The sequence below is a fragment of the Acanthaster planci genome, linkage group LG01, assembly GCF_054643075.1.
Source record: "Acanthaster planci isolate LZ-2023a linkage group LG01, COTS_SCS, whole genome shotgun sequence".
NCBI lineage: Eukaryota > Metazoa > Echinodermata > Asteroidea > Valvatida > Acanthasteridae > Acanthaster > Acanthaster planci.
The window spans coordinates 37443430-37462142 of NC_141777.1; the positions used below are offsets into that span (position 1 = coordinate 37443430).

Genomic DNA, 18713 nt, shown 5'->3' on the forward strand with positions numbered 1-18713 from the left:
AAGTTTGTGTTATTTAATCTGGGCTGAACGAATTTTAGATTGGAGTCCGTCCTTCTTTTTTCCTTTCTCCCACAAATAAATACAGCTAAAGGCAGTTGATTTGCTGATGGTCGTTCGGAAAAATTAACAAGTTACAACCCTTTGTTCACCTTGTTTTGTAATGATTGGTCTGATAACCCAATGAATGTTACTGAATCCTGTCATTTTTTAGATCAGCATAAATTATGTGAGTCATCAATTCTAAAATACGAAACTTCAGCTCCAAAGGTAAATCCTAAAGCTAGTTCTGGGCGGTTCAGTCCAGTTTAAGACGGCCTACGACCTCAGGGTCGATAGAGCGATTCAATGCCATCCCCGGCTGGTATCCATTTCGAAATTCTGAAGTCATCAGAAATCAATTGTGAGCAACTATTGTGCGATGAGAATGAATGGTACAAAGGGCATTCCGCCTTCCATCTGTCAAACGGGGTCGACAACAAAAACAAGTCGATACAGGACATAAAGGGAAAATGTAACACCACTGTCAGTCACATCGTATCTTTGCTACGTATCAGGCACACGTCTAGATTTCTTTAGCGGTACAGCACCAGACAGCTGGTAAGCGCTATCACATAATGTGTTCTGCTAAATAATTCATTAATGGATATCTCCCTGCTTAAAAAGAGTACTAAATTCTGAACTCTGCTTAGCTATCCAAAACTGGTTTTAGATATTGACCACACACAAAACTGAACTATTTTTTCCAAGAAAAAAAGATTTCATCTTCTCGTTGGTCATTTTGTCTGATGATCATAATTCAGTTTATAGAAAAGAAGCAATTTAATTTGAATTTGTTTAGATTACACTGCTAAAAGCAGCGAATACAGCTTTATCATGAAACACTGGACCTCTCAAATCACCGTACGATCTGGCCTATTTTTGTGAAACCGACTTTGGGTTGGATCAGGTGGGACAGGGATAGGTGTTTCCACCATCTGAGTTGGGTCAGGTCGTTTCGGTTCTGTGTTTGTGATTTTCGGGTCGGGTCGGTTGGGTTAATTTATCCTTGTCAAAACCAGAAATTAACCTAAATGAACCAAACAAATTATGAAATAGTTCGGACATTCACATGCTGCATTATTACTGTAGAGTCACTGTGTGTGAGATGCATGATTAATTTGTAATCTCCAACAGGGACTGTAAAAGAGATATATCTCAAAAATTTTGAGTTGCTGCAATGATCCCCCCTCCAAAAAATGCACCTAAACGGGAACATGTTTAGGCTAAGAAAGTCGAATACTATGGGACTATTTGTCTGAGCCAAATTGTACACGAGACGAGTTCACTTCGGTACTCTTTATCGGATCGGTTTTACCTTAGTATGTTTGCCGACTCTGGTCTGATTCGGGGAGCCCAGCCGGATCGGTTTCGGATCCGTTTTGGCCTTTTCAACCCGACCACATTCATAACCGTTACATTAGCCCTGCGTATGGGACCGAAATCTATGGTGTTCTATAGCCGCCAAACTTGCGATGCGTCTTCCCTTCGCCACGACGCGACACTATGACAGCCCTGTCGCGTCGTGCCGTCGCGTCGTTGCGTCGTTTCCTGCTGTCTTGCTGTCGCGTCGTATCGTCGCGTCGTACCGTCCTGTCTTACCGTCGTAGCGTTGCGTCGTGCCGTCGCGTCGCCTTTCATTTTAGGCCCTATACAGTGTGGGTTAGGCCGTCATGTCCTCACGTCGAGCTGTCGCGTCCTGATGCCGTCGCATCGTGTTGTTGCACCGTCTTGTGGTGCTGTCGTGTCATGTCGTCGTTCGTCCTATTGTGCGGTCGTGCCTTACTATCTCTAAAAATGGCTGGTGATTACTAAGGCCAACAGAGAGAGTATATATGTCACAAGTCCTGGAAAAATAATGTGCATGCATAGGGTTGCACTACACCAAATACGCGCCCATAGAAAACAGTGCAAAAGCAGACCGAATGACCGCCGTCTGTTGACTCTCGGAAAGACGTTGGCCTCCGTTTTTTTTACTGGAAATTCAAAATTATGGCCAGAAGATCACTTTTCATTTCATTTTTATGGGGGTTAGCTACGTGAAACTTTTTGTTCGCCTTTCCCCGAAAATACCCCCCAAAATAGTAGTAAAACTATGTGCTCAGCTCTGAATGTAGCCGCCCGCCTCTATTCAAAACAGGCCCACAATTTGGGGCTTTTTGTAAAAGAAATATCCCGAACTGGAAACTATCAGCCACAAATTCAGGATTTATAGAAATATTTATATGATTCCTCCTGATTATGGCATGTCTTAATGTAAAAGCCCCATGGGATTACAAAGTAATGAGCTCGCGCGCAGAAATCCAACCATTTAGTGAAATGCACCCTTAGGGCCTACAAAATTTGATCATGAAAAATGGTATCTATAGGTATTGAACTTAACTCCGTCTCCATGGGCGCCCCTATTTCCACCAGTAATAAGGCGACGGCGAGAGCATAATGCGACGGCACAACGCCAAGGGGCGATGGCACGACGCGACGTCATGACGGCACAATACGATGGCACGACGCGACGTCATGACGGCACGATACGATGGCACGACGCGGCGCAAGGTTGTCCGCCACAGAACACCATAGAAATCCGCTATAAACAGACCATAGAAATCAGTGCTACGACTTTGTCGAACATCAACCGTTCGAAGATGTAATCTAATCCATCGCTGAAGGAAGGTTACCAAGCCCAATTCCCAAACCTCGGCTGCGTCTCATTGGGCTTCATTTTGGGCTAAACAGGCCGAGTCATTTTTTAAACAAGTTAGGCCTATGCACTGATAAAACACAAATTCCCAAAACTGTGGCCCCGTACGCTAGACCGTTCGCTGGTATTGTGGCCAAAAATGGATTTGCACTGAGACTGACGGTCTCGTCTTTGGGGCACCAAATCTTTGAAATTGAAATCTGGAGGCGAACAGGCAACTGCAGAGTTTTAGAAGGAGAAAAGAAAAGAAGAAACATGGGCCTGAGCTTATAGAGCGTTATCCTTGGGGTGACCCGAGTTTAATCATCTAGACCTACACCGTCACATTCATGGCCTTTGGCTTCCACGACAATAAACTTACACCAGTGTTCACAAATCACTCGCAGCGAGACACAGTTTTTTTAAGGAGCACGTTACGTTAGCATTAGTTTGAGCACTCAAAACCTGATATTCGTTGTTTTTTTTTAAAGTTCCTCAGTTTATTTACATCTAATTATCCCCGAACTGTTCCGAATAAATTGATCGCTTGACTGTGCGTTCTAACGAGTCTCAACACTGTTTTTTTTTTCATGGCAATAGTGCGGTGAGGTGATAAATTGACGAGACTTTAACGGGATAACATCTTACGAGACTGACGAGCTTGAGATTACATTGATAAATCAAGGTTGATATTCAGTAAAGATATATTGTCTGTACTATTCACTCTCATTTTCCATAGGGGTAGCACAGCACGACGAAAGTAACCTTTCACTGATTGGAAATGCATTAAAAACAAAGCGAAATAAAAGGGAAAGGAATGTGTCTACCAGCAGCCGAATTGAGTACAGTGGCCCTGAGGGGACATATACTTCGTGGTAAATAATTCAACATTAGAAAGAGGAAGAGAAAAAGACTCAGGAAAAGGGGTTCCTAAACTTGTACGAAGAAAATCCGAAATCAGTACTGCTTGTGGTCTGTTCCACTCCACTTCAATGTTTCCCCCGATATAAAACGATTGCTTCATACAAATTTGACTTTTGATTTTCCCCCAAAATTTGTAAACAGATTAACTCACTCGTGTACAGAACCAGGGATCAAACAATATGGCTGCTCGTCTCCCTGTGCACATTACCTATCTGACCCTACTGGGGCTGGTGCTCTCAGCTGCCCTTGTCGGGGCACTTAAGCCAGGCGAGCTTCTAGACATGACGTATGTCTATGACAACGAAACCACCCTTCGCTGGCCAGGGGCTCCACCCTTCGAGCAGACGATTCTTTCGCGAGGTCCGACGCCCTCGATGCCCTGGTAAGATAACTTGTACATCGTTAACACCTGCTGCGTATGTTTTATCGATAAACTTCATAGTAGGCTTCCACGTTGAACCGTCCGACTGATGCGGTTAATTAATATCGATTCGTGTTAATACGTCACAGACACCACAAACTGACACTCACCTGCAAGTGGGTATCAGTTCGAGAAAACCACGTTATCAACAATTTCGGTTTCACGAACTGACATCAGGTGGTGCGCACGCACATTGGACGCTGATGCGAAACAGACTGATTTTACCCACTCTCGTATAAATAATGCAACGCTGACAAAAATGCTCCGAAAACTTTGACATGAATTTAATCCATCCGTAGATTTGTAGCATTGCATAAAAATTCAATAAAAAGTCGTTTTTAGTGGTGAAATTAAGATCGTGAAAACCTGTGCTGCACTGTACTGGGTGTCAACGTGGTGTCGGTGACGAATAAATCACGGTGATTTTTTGAAATGTGGCCCATTTCAAAGATTGAGTTAGCCTGAAAAAATGTGTTTTAAGAGCGGTTCAGGAGAATGGATGCGACCAATGCCTGAGTAGTCTTGGCCCAAAAAATGATTGATAGTTGTTTTATTTCTGTTGAAGAGCGCCCTCGGACAACTAGTTTTTACTTACTCTCATTAACAGTGCGAGCTGGCGCACAGTCTAATTATGAGTCGTTGGGGGCGCACTATGCACGGTGTCCGCTATCAAGCACTAATGTCTTGAAACCAAGACTACTGCCTGAGCCGCAGAAGAGGGCATTATCAGCGTCTATTCCCGTGAGCCAGTCTTAAACTTTAGCTCATGTTGCACGTTGTTGAATAGGGAAACTGTCTGAGATGTTTATGAAGGTTAGTTAATTTGAAGCTCTTGAGTTTCATCAGTACATGTACATTCGTTACTGTGTGTATGCATGTTGATTCTATAAGAACGAGCGTTCAAAATATTCTGTTATTTGGACAATATTTGGCCAAGAGAGCCCCACCTCCTGTGTGTCTTGTCCTATCAAGACAAAAACCCAATCGTTATGTTTCAGTTTTGTAAAATAATCAACAGGTTAGAAATGAACAAAATCAGCACTGCAGAGCATTTTGGCACACATCTGGATGCCCCGGCTCACACGGCTAAGGGTAAATGGCGCACCGACGAAATCCCCGTCGAGAACCTCATTGGTCCCGCTGTTCGAGTAGACGTGTCTAGCAAAGCGAAAGCAGATGTTGACTACCGGCTGACACAGGCCGATCTGACCGAGTGGGTGTCTGCCAACGGACCAATCCCCGCCGGTGCTCTGCTCTTTGTCTATACCGGCTTCGGAGACTATTGGTCGGATCGGCTGCAGTATTTCGGCTACGCCGGCACCGATGATTACATAGACGCAGACGGTAAGTCTCTGCTACATTTTCCGGGCATCTCCGTGGAGGCTGCGACTTGGCTGGTGGAGAACACCAAAGTCACTGGCGTGGGTATCGACACAGCATCCCTAGATTTCGGACAGAGCTTGGCCTTCGAAGCTCACCAGGTTCTACTCACGAAGAACATCTTCGGCTTAGAGAACGTGGCCAACTTGGATCAGCTGCCGACCAAGGGCGCCACGGTGTACGCACTGCCCATGAAAATCTGGGACGGGAGCGGTGGTCCTGTGCGTATTATTGCCACTGGCGGATCTAGTCTGTTGCAGGTCGACTTTGCCGCCCTCTTACTGATTGGAATTTCTATGCTCTTGAAGACAGTTATTTAGACCGTTATTGAGGACGGCAAAATTCAAACTTCATTCAAAAATTTCGAATATCACCTGCACACTGACGGCATGTAAGGTGTGATCTTCTTTTTATTAATTTTTCGCAGGACTATTATGTATCTACTAGAATACTTCACATTATATAATAGCATAAACACTTTCACATTGATTGCCAGTCGGTGTTGCTGAATTATTTTGATCAAAGATGAGCTAAAAAATAGGAGACTCTGATATTCCTTAGAAGTAGACGAGGCAAAGAAATCGCTTAATTTGTTCCTCCATGCTCCGGGCCGAATCAGCGTGCTCCACATTTTCTCCAATATCCTCTCAGTGCCGAGTGTGGTTTTTTTTTTTCTCACGAACTATCCTGGTTGACACGTGCTCTACGCTTGCCGGCCAACATGCGAGTGCGGGCGTGAACTATAAAAACGACCGTAACCACAAAACCCCTCGATCGTTGGATTATGCTAAAACTTTCCGGATGCACTCATAAAATGCAAACCAAGTTCCAAATAGATCAGGCGTAGCACAGTGGAAACCTTAAGTGGGCGGATTCTTCCTTCTTCCCCAACTGTGGCATGTCTGGGGAGAGATAGTTCACTTAGGGACGAGAGGTTCCAAAATGATGAAGAAGTTTACTAATGATCAATGTCTGCATTCTGTTTCGCAGTTGCTGTAGGTTTTAGTGCACTTCCATGCTTTTTATGCTCTTCTTTGCGATGAGACTGGCTTACGGGCAATGACTAACGCCAAGCGAATTTGGTATTACGAAAAGGTTTGCACGTTTGAGGTGAAATAACTGCAGGGTTTTATTTTTCAATTTGCAGCGCGGATATTTTGATCTGATGTCAAAAACTGATCTGATGTTCGCTTTCGCGAACCAAATCTCTCATGGCTCTTTTTGTATTTACCGTGAAACTTGTCACAATTGTCGGCTCCCTCGCTGCATGCAATAGACCAACAAAGGCAACGTCCGAAGAGGCTCAGAAAGCTCGAAAATACTGCTCGAAATTTTATTTTGTGTGGTTTTCTGCTTGCAGTTTGCATTTTTTGCGGAATATGCATGTCAAAGAGCCGTCTTGTTATCTGCGAGGGCGTTTCAAGAACCACATTTTTCCGGGGAGGCAAATTTTGTTTTAAGGGCACCAAACAACTTGGCGAGTTCTTCATTAACGTTGTAAGGCCTTTGTGGTGGGTATAGGGTTCAATGTGAGGGCTTTTACATACCTTTGGGGTGAAGATGATATAATAACCAGTCTATACTTCATATTTCAAACGAAAAAGAAATGCCTCTTTGGGGTGGGGTATCCCCTGTTGCCCGCGCCCACCTCACACGATCCATTAGTTATTCTGAGTCGGGAATTCTTCTGCATGATGGTGTGGACGTTTGGCTTTTTACATTTGCATTTCCTGACAAATCTGCATGCCCCTGATAAGAAAAAAATGCAACCAGCAAAGTCAATAACAGCTTTCACTGTGCGTGTTATTATGGTAGTGCAAGTAGTTGGACACGTCTACAAGTTAGTAGTTCTTAGACACACTTGAATTACGGTGAACGAGTGTGGCCGTCCCCCCTTTTGAAATAACAGCCACAAGTTTCATCCACAAATGCAACTTTTTCGTCAGAAGCCTAGTAACGAATCCATATTTTGCTCATGAGTTGGTTTTATCATACAATAGAATTTCGAAAAGGAAGAAAAATACTCGTAAAGTCAGTTTCGATATCGTATATATTATCCTGGCGTGAAAAAGGTCCAAACAACAAATATTTGGTTCTTTGCATTTTCAATTTGTCATCCCAAGAGCTTTGAATGAAGCCATAGTTCAGCACTTATATTTTGCAGTGTTTTTTCAATTGTAGACCGTAAACCTGTGGTCAAATTACATAAAAGTGAATTTTAAACTGAACTTTAGTTTGAAGGAAAAGGGCCTCCACAAGAATGCTTTAATAAAATCGCCCATCTTTGCTGCTGAGGTCAATTTTATCATTGTGTAAGTCTCTTTGTCTTGTGTGGATCGCCAACATTCGATTGCCCAGAAAGAGTGGATCGCCAACAATCAATGCCCAGAAAGACCTTCAAATTAATCACACAATAACTCTGAACAAATCTGAAGTGGCCAAAAATTAACCAAAACTAAAATGATCCTGGCTGTTTATTGTCATTAAATGATATTCAAAAAAGGAGAATCCTCTGTTCCCGTTTTTGAGGAATTGGTTTCAAGGATGACTGAGGGCGCCATTCAACATTGCCTGTTATCCTTTGTAAAACAAATTAGGGAAACTGACGAGGTGCTTATAAATGATTATAAAGATGAACAAAAAATTGGCTGGAGCGGTTTTGAACCTACGGCCTCCAGAATACAGTACCGATGCTCTACCAACTGAGCAATCCAGCCCTGTGTTGGTGGCTAGCGCCCCCGAACAAAGATATTGACAATTGGACTTTGGTTTCAACCCCCTTCCCCCATGAGTAGTGTCCAACTAAAATTACATTTTTGTCAGAAAAAAATGCGAATGTTTCAAAATGCTATTTTTTTTTCAGTCAGAATAAAATAAGTACCGGTAACGTCGGACAGTCTTACATTTTAATAAGGTCGCACAGAACATGTTTCTAAGTTGAATTTACGGCATATTTGGAGGCAAAAGGGCTAAGTGCAATATTTCTTTAATTTTTCAATTTCTGAAGCAAGTCTTTTAAGTTTTAAAGCTACTTGGCACTACCTATGCCCACTACAATTGTGATTTGATGTAAAAAGGGGGGGGGGGAATATATCCGTCCACAACAGAAACGCTTTTCAGCCCAGCGATTACAGAGTGCACTTGATCATGTGCTCTCGACTGAAGGTCACGATGACGTAGCGTGTGCAGGTTTATGTGTTATGTTGCCGCCGCCTACATATTTACAGCGCGCAGCGCGTCGGTGCATGCAATGCAATCAATCTCTTCCGCTAGCGCTGTACATGTACGTACATGTTGGTACGTGGATTATGTTTTCATCATTTTGTGCCGACCAAAGATAGCCTTTTCCCAGCACCCAAAACGTTATTTCGGCAATCCTACATTTTAGTGAGGTTATCAGTCAGGTGTCGGTCAACACTTGGTGCTTCCACCAGCTATGTCCGGCCGTCTGCGATCGTCCACTCAGTCTGCTGGTTCGACTGCTGGCTCGTGCGGCAAACATGATTCTGCTTCGCCACCTCGTTCACAGGTAAGTGGGCGTATTCATTATTTAATGTACATGTACATGGGTGGACTATTTCCAACCTCGAACGTGGTCGAATCTTGCCTTGCCCTTCATTTGTATTAATCTTTTAAGCCTCTCAAAATTCAGCAATGCAATTTCATGTTTTTTCCAAACATCGTTGGCCAACTATTTCGCCTTAATGGATGTCCATGCAATCTGTTCTTTTTGTGCACCGTTAGTGTAACGTTCCAAGTGCCCTATTAACACATTATGTTAAATTTATTTTAGGTTGTTTAACGTTAGGTCTTGTGAATGTGACTGTTGGAAAGAAAAACATGGCAGGAAATCATGGTTTCCCTCACAATTCTCATGACATATTTATTTCTCAAGAGCCACGATGCAGACATCCATTGCTTGGCTATTCATTGTGCTTCTATCGCACCCGACTTGATGCATGTCCCTACGACATGCTTGTACTTGTCACAGACTCACTGGCCCAGCGCGCGACGTCTGCTTATTTTTGCAGTGACGCACGTCGCGTGCATCTTCACAGTTCCAATGTACCATGACTGTCCCATTAGCAGTGTGTATTGTGTCACTTACCTGCACTGCATTGGGAATTTTCATACGAAGTTGCACTAGCAAAGGCATATTGTCTTAACCCTCTTGCTTGTGAATCGATTATTTAAATAGACTTGGTCCGGTTAGACCTAAGCAGCATATACATGTAACAGGCGGCTTAAACCCCACCCCTTAAGATGCATAATTAATTTGGCACACATGCTGTGCGCGTGCTTCGGTTTGTAATACGCATGCGCTCCTGTTGTACGTACAGTATAGAGCCTGAAAGTTGACCCCTGATATCGCGCTTCCGGAACCCTTGGATAGAAAAAAGTGCAAAGATTTTAGAATCATATTTTTCCGTTCAGTTATTTCTTTAAAAATCCAACTGGGAAAAGGGGCTTTGGAAAATATTTGCTAGTATATCAATTTATAGAAACTGAAAAATCACCTGACCTAAAAGAGAAATATCCTGCCACAAATTGACCCATCACTTCCGAAAATTTAAAATACACGAAGCTTAAGAACAGTGCAATGAGGCAGTTTCGTACGCAGATGAACATTTACGGTCTGTCGGTAAAAGCCGAAAGAAAAACAGATCAAAATGTTTCACACAGTTAAAATTATAATTGATAAGGTCATAAATTTAAAGCAATATTCTACTTTTACAAAGATTCAAATATTTTATCTAACCTTTGCTGACAACAACTGCGTAATGCCAACTCAACGAAATCTGGAACCCACCGACTACAGGTGGGTAAATCTTTGGTAACGTTTACAGTCTCGTTTTCCCGTTAGTACGGGCAGTGGAAACAATGAACAAGAAGAACAATGCATGAACAAGGAGGCCTAGGTATGCCTACGATATCGCCGGACGTGAAAGGTCGTAAATAGAATTCGTTTCTTACCCATCTCCATGTGATTTTCCTAAACATTACTTGAGGAAGACAAAGGTAAAATTCCAACATGAGTGTTTCATGGGGTGGTTTCAGTGAGGAATTATTCTTCCAAAAATTATCGAGCGTGATAGGGCGGCCCAATGTAAAATCCCCACAGGCGGACTCCGCTTGGCAAGGGTTCCGGAAGCTCGCTGCGTGACCTTTTACTTTCGGGCTCTATACCTGCAAGGAGTTGCAGTTGCAACCTGAAATTTCACATTGACACCAGCGGTAGATTTTACTTCACTCTATTTTTTATTCCAAAAAGTCGGAATATATAAGCCTCGCTAGGAGGGGGCTGCTGAAGGGAAGAGCAGTATCGAATTTTGTACTGATATCGCGTGTGGGGATTTATTTTTCTAAAACGACTGTTTTATTTCTTCGGGAATGAGGGTTTCTAATCCTTTTTTTCATCCCCAAAGGAAGGTACTGGCACCAATATCAAGTGTTAGCGCTTTCAAAAGGTAACATGCCCCTGGGGACAAGTTCAACTCCCCATCCCCTTTCCCGTTGGGTACTCCCAAAGTGGGTCAGCTCTCGACAGTGTGACGAGAAATTAATGGTCTGTGGAGGCTAGCGATGTTCTTTCCCTTCTTTCTTTCTTTCCGTTTTTCTTCATTTGGAAATTGTTTCTCTTTCCCCCGAGGCCGGAAGCACCCCTCAACCATTGGCACGAATCGAGGGAAGGGTATGACACCATACCCCTTCGCACTTTTGAGGAAGTTGGGATTTGGCAATCTGGTGCGTAACAGAAAGTACGTAGCCTAGGTCATTGGCCAATTTAAATATCAATGAAATGAGAAGCCGGCAAACAGGACACACAGTTTTACAGTTGCTGCTTTTTTTCATCTTTAAACTCTTTATATGATAGACACACTGCAGTACCACCTCGCCCCCTACTTTTCAAAATTTACGGCTGTGTTCATCTTGAGGATTTGTCACCTGGCATTGTCCAGTTGTCGACATGCATAAGGCCTATTCACCACTGCCCCCAACCACCACACCCCCGGCTGCGCCATTGAACATTTTAGGGTATCTGTCATAGTTCAGTTTCCTTCCAATGACTATGTAAAAATTTCAGAGGTTAACACAAAACTGATCACTCCACGAATAGTCCCTGCTCACTGTGTCAAATCACCGATTAGACTCTAGGCAGTCTCCTCCGTAAAAAAAAATAAACGAATAAAACGCAAACAAAATGGGGCAAGTTCTGTAGGTCAAATTGTCTGTGAGAAAAATCCGATCGACGAAGGTGTTCACTTCTTCAGCTCTCACATCACACTATCACATATAGAACTACTGCAAAAATGTAAATTACCTTGCGGATTGCCGTTTCATTGTTACTTTTTGGTTACACTGGCGGCACCATGATTCCTCTGCATGGTGCCCAAAGTGGGAACATAAGAAGGAAGACCAGTAAAAGGTTGATCATTAAAAATGGTTGTTTTCCCTCCCTATGACAGCTAAACCCGCTTCACCAAACCCCAGGGTAAGTAGTCGCTGCGTGGCACCACACTTGGCCGCTCAATGTTACAAGAGAGCTTCATTTCCAAAGTTTCAGATTTGTGTAGTGCAGAACACCTCTACCGAATATCCCAGCCGTTGGCATGATGCTGATACCCGAGTGGTAACTGCATACATTCAAGTTGCCGAACGGTTCTGATTATTATTAATACATTCAGCCATGGGCGTAAATCCCTGGGTGGGGACAGGGGATAATATCCCCCAGTTTTGGGACCCCCCTCAGTTTTTGTGCAAGCAGAAATAGCAGTGCTTATTATCACCCTCGTGAAATCAGTTAAGAGACAAAAGTAATAAAAAGACAACTCACTAGTACTTTCAGCAGAAAATCTGGTTTTCGTTTCAGTGAAAATGGACGGATTACACGATAAGATTTCAGTGTTATCATTAAGATGACTTTCAATCCAACTTTCAGCCATTTCAGTTAGTATCGATTTGAGGAGCTAACCACACATTCATGTTACACGTCGTAAACTGAACTAGTAGCCTATCCGGTTCTTGACTTTGTCATACACACGAACGCAAAACGATTTGCAGGCTCCCATTGGACGATCACTAAAGATACGCGTTAACTTCCAGTTCCATGTATTAATTAAAACGGCGATCAGTAACTCTAGGTGCATGCAGAGTAAGTGTAGTTGGCGTGGTTTAAACTGAAGTGACGTCACACTTGCGGACCGGATTATAAAAGGGAGAAATGGGAAAAATGGGAAAAAAATAACATTATTTAAGCATACATTTTTGGTTTGATTTAATATGATACATTGACACAATACCAAGAAATTTCTAATAGCATTGGTGAAATGCACCAATCCTTCGAAATTCAGTGTCATGGGGGAGATTTAGTAGATAGCTTTCCTCAATAAGTCTCATATGCTTCAGGATGGATCGGGGGGGGGGAACCGGAGTATCCCCCCATCCATAAAAAGACGCTTGTTATTTTTTAAACTAATGAAAGAAAGGCGAATAGGGGTGTGTTTCGTTTACATTTCTTCGGTATCATAAGGCCTGACATATGTAGCCTCACCCCTCAGACAGGATATTACATGACATTACACGAAAACTTACCTGCCTTTATGCCCTTCTCCCCGGCCCCAAACCCCACAAAGTTTCGCTCCCCCAAAACTTGGGTCCTGGACCCGCTGTTTCATGCGCTTCCAGTTCAAGTTAGTCGCTTTACCGAGTCGCTAAATTCCCCCACAGCATCAGAACGTTAAACCGCCTGTTTAAATTTTGGACGCGTCATGTCAGTGCCCTTCTGACCACTATATTAGTAATATCGTTTTAAAAAATTTATCATCATCACCAAGGTTGTCCTTTTATCCCCATCATTCGATCAACAGCAGGAAAATTTTAATCAATCCACACAGGGACTGCATGGGTGTACCGTTCCATATGTGTGCACTTGTGCAGACACGTAAAAAGACATGATATATGATACACACACATAAAAAATGTACATGTTATGCATGACATACATGTACATGTACATGTACAATAGGGGAACAAAACATACGGCCGCGGGAGACATGCCGAGAGGGTGGATCAGCATAATTTAGTGCACAAACGAGCGTCGCGCGTCGCGTCGGCAGACTGACCTGGAATCGGGGTCAAGGTATTCTTCGGATCGGTTTTCATAGACGGACACGATGGGTGACGCTTGAAGCATTTAAAATTTCACGGCCCACGCCTAATCGCAAAACGGACGTGCCAAAAGTTTAGTGGTCATGCGGAAATATGTAAATATCAATTTTTTCGTCAGTTCCATATGACTGTATTTTGTAAAGAAAGAAAACAATGACACTTACAATAGACTTCATAGATGCATTCTGGTTGTTATTTCTATTTATTGAAATTTATGTTCTAAGCAAACACAATGTTCATGTTGTTATCGCAGACCTAAATATTGATGTCAATGTTCTTTTCTTTCTCTGTTACTTATTTTTGTTTGTTTGTTACGTCCACCTTAAGAAATGTCTAACCGAAGCCAATATTGCTTGATTGATTTTGATCTTATGAGTAAATTTTATTTGCTCTGTGTAAATAGATGTCAAGATTGCAAAACTCCTTGGGGTATGTTTGGTAAAACTTATTTTTGTTGCCTATTTATGAACTCGTAGAATACTCCTCACTGTAAAGAAACTAACCTCCACCCCCCCCAAAAAAATCCCCCATCCAGCACAGAATGACAAGCATATAATTTTAATGGTAATACAAAGGGCCAATCCATTTACATACGGGTATTAATACTTTAATCAATCTATGCTTTGATTTGGCTGACAAAGTGTAAACAAACTGAATGTTTGAACTATACGAAATAATGAGAACAAAGAATATCGAATTCTTAACATTGTTTTGAAATAAATATTGGCAAATAAACGCCTTTACAGAAATGCCACACACATCATTTTTACGCCCCTCCCAGCGTCTAATTGAAAGTTTAATGCTTCAATAGTAAATTGTGTATCATTCAAACGTATCCGAATTTGCTCAATGTGGATGCTTGTGCTGCACGAGTAGAGGTAGGTCATTATTATTTACACACGATCAAATTATTTTCCAAATAGGCCTAGATTTGGATGAGGCATTTTTATGAGGCAGCAGAAAATCCAAAGATTGTGTTGAAAAATACAATTGAATGACGTGCAGCAAATGCAAAATGGTTCGATCTACTCACAACGTTCGTACTTAGTCGTAGATAGACGTAGTGCATGTTTTGTAGGCCGTGATTAAAAATTCGGTCGTGTATTCGCCGTCTATTTCCGACACCTGCGGTCTTCACGCAAAAACACCAGAGGTTTACAAGGCCTGAGAGATCGAGATAGAATCGTATTTCACCCGTTTTCCCAAAATCATCGATGCACAAATTTATCATGTAAAGCCTAAGCGTGTAGTCTGGCTTGGTTTGTCGCCTGACACAACCTCGGTGTTTGTGTTCGCCTCTAAAGTCTGGAAAATCCCCTAAAATACCTACCCCAAGGCAGTAACGTTAGTCATGTTAAATTGTTATTGTTAGGCTCCAGTATTGTTTGTTATGATATTATGTAACTCACCATACGTAGCCTCATAGGCATAAATGACTGGTTTGTGGTACTGTTCTGGAATGCTTTTGTGAGCCTGAGGTGACAAGTAGAATGGATTGTTTCACCTTTCTGTCTAGTCTCCAAATGAAATAAGTCTTCCAAATGCACGAATGAGAACATCTTTTCTTTCCTACAATTATTATTATTTCATTCATGCCAACAGTGCACATCACAAAGGGATGGGCATAGGAAAGATAAAAGTAATAAAATCACTGGAGTCAAAAGACCTGTCTCCCCAGATCCAGTTATGAGAAAAAAAAATATTTAAAAATATATATATAAATATATAGGCTTACATGTGTAAATGCAAATACATTGTATGTACGTACATGGGTAAAAAAGACCCTGACATTTAAGAATTGTTAACAACAACAATAATTATTTTTAAAAAAGGCAATAATTAATCATTAAAAAGGACACCCAGTATCTAAGACAAAGGACATACAAGTAACAAAACAGTAACTGACTATAACAAATAGATGATACTTCCCAGTTTAAAATTAACAAATTATGCATTAACACATGAGATAAACGACATGAGATAAACAAGTGTGTAAATACATGTAAAGGGAAAACAAGGGAGGAGATAGAACCACGATTGACTGTGAAGTAACTAAAATTGTATTATTCATGGCAATACCTCAATACTTAGGAAAATGTTTGGATTCTAGCCTGAAGAGATATATACGCATGTATGGCCAGTATTCTACAGTTGACTGAATGCTGAACAGATCCTCACCTGATTAACAAATGATGCATCATCACAAGACATTACATCATTTATGAGTTAAGAACTTTTGTGTGATTATCAATAAGAATGTTCTTTCTACCGTGCTTACGGTAACCCTTGGATTGTAAAAAGGGGCAGGTGATGAACATTATTATGTTGCAGCAGGAAGTTTTGAAGAGACACGTTTGTTTTAAGTATGAACGGTACAACCTTTAGAGAAATTCATAAACATAGAAGATATATACATAGACAGATCAAGTTCTGTGAACTAACTTGCAGAAATTGTTTTCTCCGTCATTGTTTCTCGACCTCCAACTGCAGTGTAGCATTTGTGTAGTGTGTTAATGCTATTTGGCTAGGATACAGAGACTCGTTGCCACATTCGCCTCATGTCATGTTTGGCAATTGTAGTGTGTGGCGTGGCAGGAACCAGCATAGCATTGCTTCACTGAGCATCATTACACACCCCTTTTCTTCAACGTGAAACTATAAACAGGGAAGTTGTGAAAAGAACGGAAGTTACTTTGAAAAATGGCTAATGTAAGTAGGCATACAAATAAATACAAATGTGTTTGACCTAAAAAAATTGTTGAAAGGCAAGAGAGACAAATATTTCTTACAGTTTTCTATTTTTTTCTTCAACATTGCCAATTAAAATTTTAGGGTCATACCATGAAACGAGGTTTGTCACAGAATGGGGAGCAGAAGTTTTTTAGCCCTTCCAGCCATATTCAGCGTTCTTCCTGAAAGCTTTCTGCTTGCCCTGCTTGTGAAGTTTTACGTAATGACCAAAAGTGTCGCTGGAAGGGGAGAAGCACAAATATTATCTGCTTTGCCTGTCCAACGGGACTTTGTTACCATTATGTATTTGCCCAAGTGGAAAACTATGGTAAAACCAATGCTCACTGGATTATGGTTGGTAACGTAAAAGTGGCCCACAATTTCTTTAATGTCTTTTTTTTCTTTTAAATCTTATGCAGCCACCCAGGAGGGCAAGAATGGCTGATGAGGGTACGGACTTGGCCAATGGGCCATCAACATCAAAGGTGGGTTCACAGTTCAGGTTTTTTTTCGCTTCCTGTACTTTTGTGGGTACATTTGACTGCAGCTTAGTAAACGTTAGATCACTGCGGCTGCCAAAACGCGCCATCCTATTTCATTTTAGAATGAAGCCACATGTTGTGCACAAAGCTGTCTCCTCAGTAGAGTGACATGATGTGTCTATCGGTGTGCACTGTAGAAGAGAAAGAGGATTAAATTTTTGACCCGTCTGTGACGGTTCAGACAAGAGGAGGGTTAAGCAGTAGTAAATGAAGTAAGATGCCCGAATGTCGTGGAAATCAAACTCCTTTGCAGAGTATTGTCAGAGTATATGAATATTTCACTCTGTGATCGGAACGCCGTTCAAATTGTAAATGAGCCTGGCCCAGAATGAAGAGATATCTAACTCAGTCGTGAGACTGCAAAGTTCAGCTGATTTTCTTGTGTTGATTTATCACGTGTGTCATTAGAAGTGGAAAACACTTTACAAAGTCTGTGCTTGTCAAGATTTCCTTTGTTGTCCCATCGCACGCCTACCGATGCTTCCTGCAGCCTGTGCTCTGTACAATGCAAATTCTTCCAGCATTCCAGTGAGAACTAACCCATTCCATTCCTCCGATGTTTCATTGCAGGGTAAGAGGCGAGCGGCAAGCGCCCCGAGCCCTCGCAGTCCACAGATCAAGCGCAAGCGTATGCCGGCTGAGTACTACCAGTCGGATGTGGTAGATGCCATCAGCAAGCAGTCCACAAGGACGCCCACCTCAGACAAGGAGGTGTTCTTCAACAAGAACACGTACTTGGCCGTGAGGACAGACAATGGTGAGCACCTGTCGGCAGTCTTGACGACAGCCTGTGTAAAATGCAACAGAGTACAACATTGGTCAAAGTGTTGTATACTTTTGGATTTGGGTAATCAGTTGGCGGGTTCAGTATTCCAAAAGAACAGTGCCATTCGGGAGCAAAGCACAAACCCAAGTCGGCATACATGTAGGGCCGTGCCAATAAGGCGGACGGCATGACCTCATACTTGCATCATTTTGATCACGTGCTGTGGAATACAGAACTTGCTCACACAAATGACAAGGCAACCCGTGTAACCGACTGGTCCCAAGATTGGTACTTGCCATTTGCACTGCTCAGTGTAGCTCGCTTCTACTTTGTTGCATTTTGGTGTTTTGACCATGGTAACCATTATAGCCAGTGTTGTACTTGAGCTTTCTTTCCAAGACCCCGAGTAAACTGCATTCTATTATTACATTGTTAGAATCAAACCAAAGTACCAAGGCAGCGGTGGCTGAAATGCCTTAAAGAAGGAATGTAAGTGTTGAGGGCGCACAGATAGCATGAAACATAAAAGAAATATTCAGATATTTGCAAAGTCTAAGTCCTTTTGAAATATATACACAACATATCTTTCTGTAGAAACACCCAGATTCAATCTCATAAGCGTCATTACCTACTGTGTAATTATCTGAGCTTGATTCCTCTCAAAAGCCCCATATTTTGGCTTACTTGTTGGACTCAGGGAAAGGACTCGACTGCAGCACAAATCACAGCTACGTGAATTTTGGGTTTTCTTACATTAAGCCTAACCCCCTGGGGGGTATGTAAAAGTATATTGAAATTGGAGGATTTGGGACTGTTAGGGTTAAGAGGAGTACCTTGATAAAAGTCTGTAGAGGAACTAAATAATATGATCCCATTTACCAATCTGAACGTCAGTATGGTTGATCAAATAGCCCCAAGGTTTGTTTTTTTTATCAGAACAAAATGTGCAACACGGACTGCCCACTTCACTTGGAACGTAACAGAAATAACGATTGTGATGTTTGTCTTTGAATCGATGCGTGGCATTACCACAGCTTAATTCTATAAATGAAAACGAAGTTGGCCTGT

At 42.1% G+C, this 18713-nt stretch overlaps 3 protein-coding genes across 4 annotated transcripts in view; 2 read left to right on the forward strand and 1 right to left on the reverse strand.

The window, feature by feature from the left end:
* LOC110982360 (HHIP-like protein 2) overlaps positions 1–18713 on the reverse strand; it is a 304779-nt gene that overhangs the window by 278967 nt on the left and 7099 nt on the right. The window lies entirely within an intron of this gene.
* Positions 455–7743, forward strand: LOC110988124 (uncharacterized). The gene is made up of 3 exons (XM_087146119.1): positions 455–597; positions 3779–4019; positions 5077–7743. The coding sequence occupies exons 2-3, from the start codon at positions 3817–3819 to the stop codon at positions 5756–5758; spliced, it is 885 nt and encodes a 294-aa protein (XP_087002245.1). The 5' UTR covers positions 455–597; positions 3779–3816; the 3' UTR covers positions 5759–7743.
* Positions 8663–18713, forward strand: part of LOC110987251 (poly [ADP-ribose] polymerase tankyrase-like) — a 61668-nt gene continuing 51617 nt past the window's right edge. The window contains exons 1-3 of one of the 2 annotated variants that reach the window (XM_022249827.2): positions 8663–8967; positions 16757–16822; positions 17450–17636. In XM_022249827.2, coding sequence (XP_022105519.2) covers positions 8875–8967; positions 16757–16822; positions 17450–17636 — 346 coding nt within the window. In that variant the 5' untranslated portion in view covers positions 8663–8874. Of the gene's footprint in view, positions 8968–14428; positions 14486–16756; positions 16823–17449; positions 17637–18713 lie in introns of those variants that run through there. The other variant, XM_087141131.1, reaches the window with a different exon arrangement.

What these genes read in the sequence shown, in the direction of transcription:
- LOC110988124 (XM_087146119.1), top strand. Translation starts at nt 3,817, where the DNA reads ATGGCTGCTCGTCTCCCTGTGCACATTACCTATCTGACCCTACTGGGG. An exon ending in CCGACGCCCTCGATGCCCTG is followed by an intron (nt 4,020 to 5,076) that starts GTAAGATAACTT and finishes AATAATCAACAG; the next exon opens with GTTAGAAATGAACAAAATCA.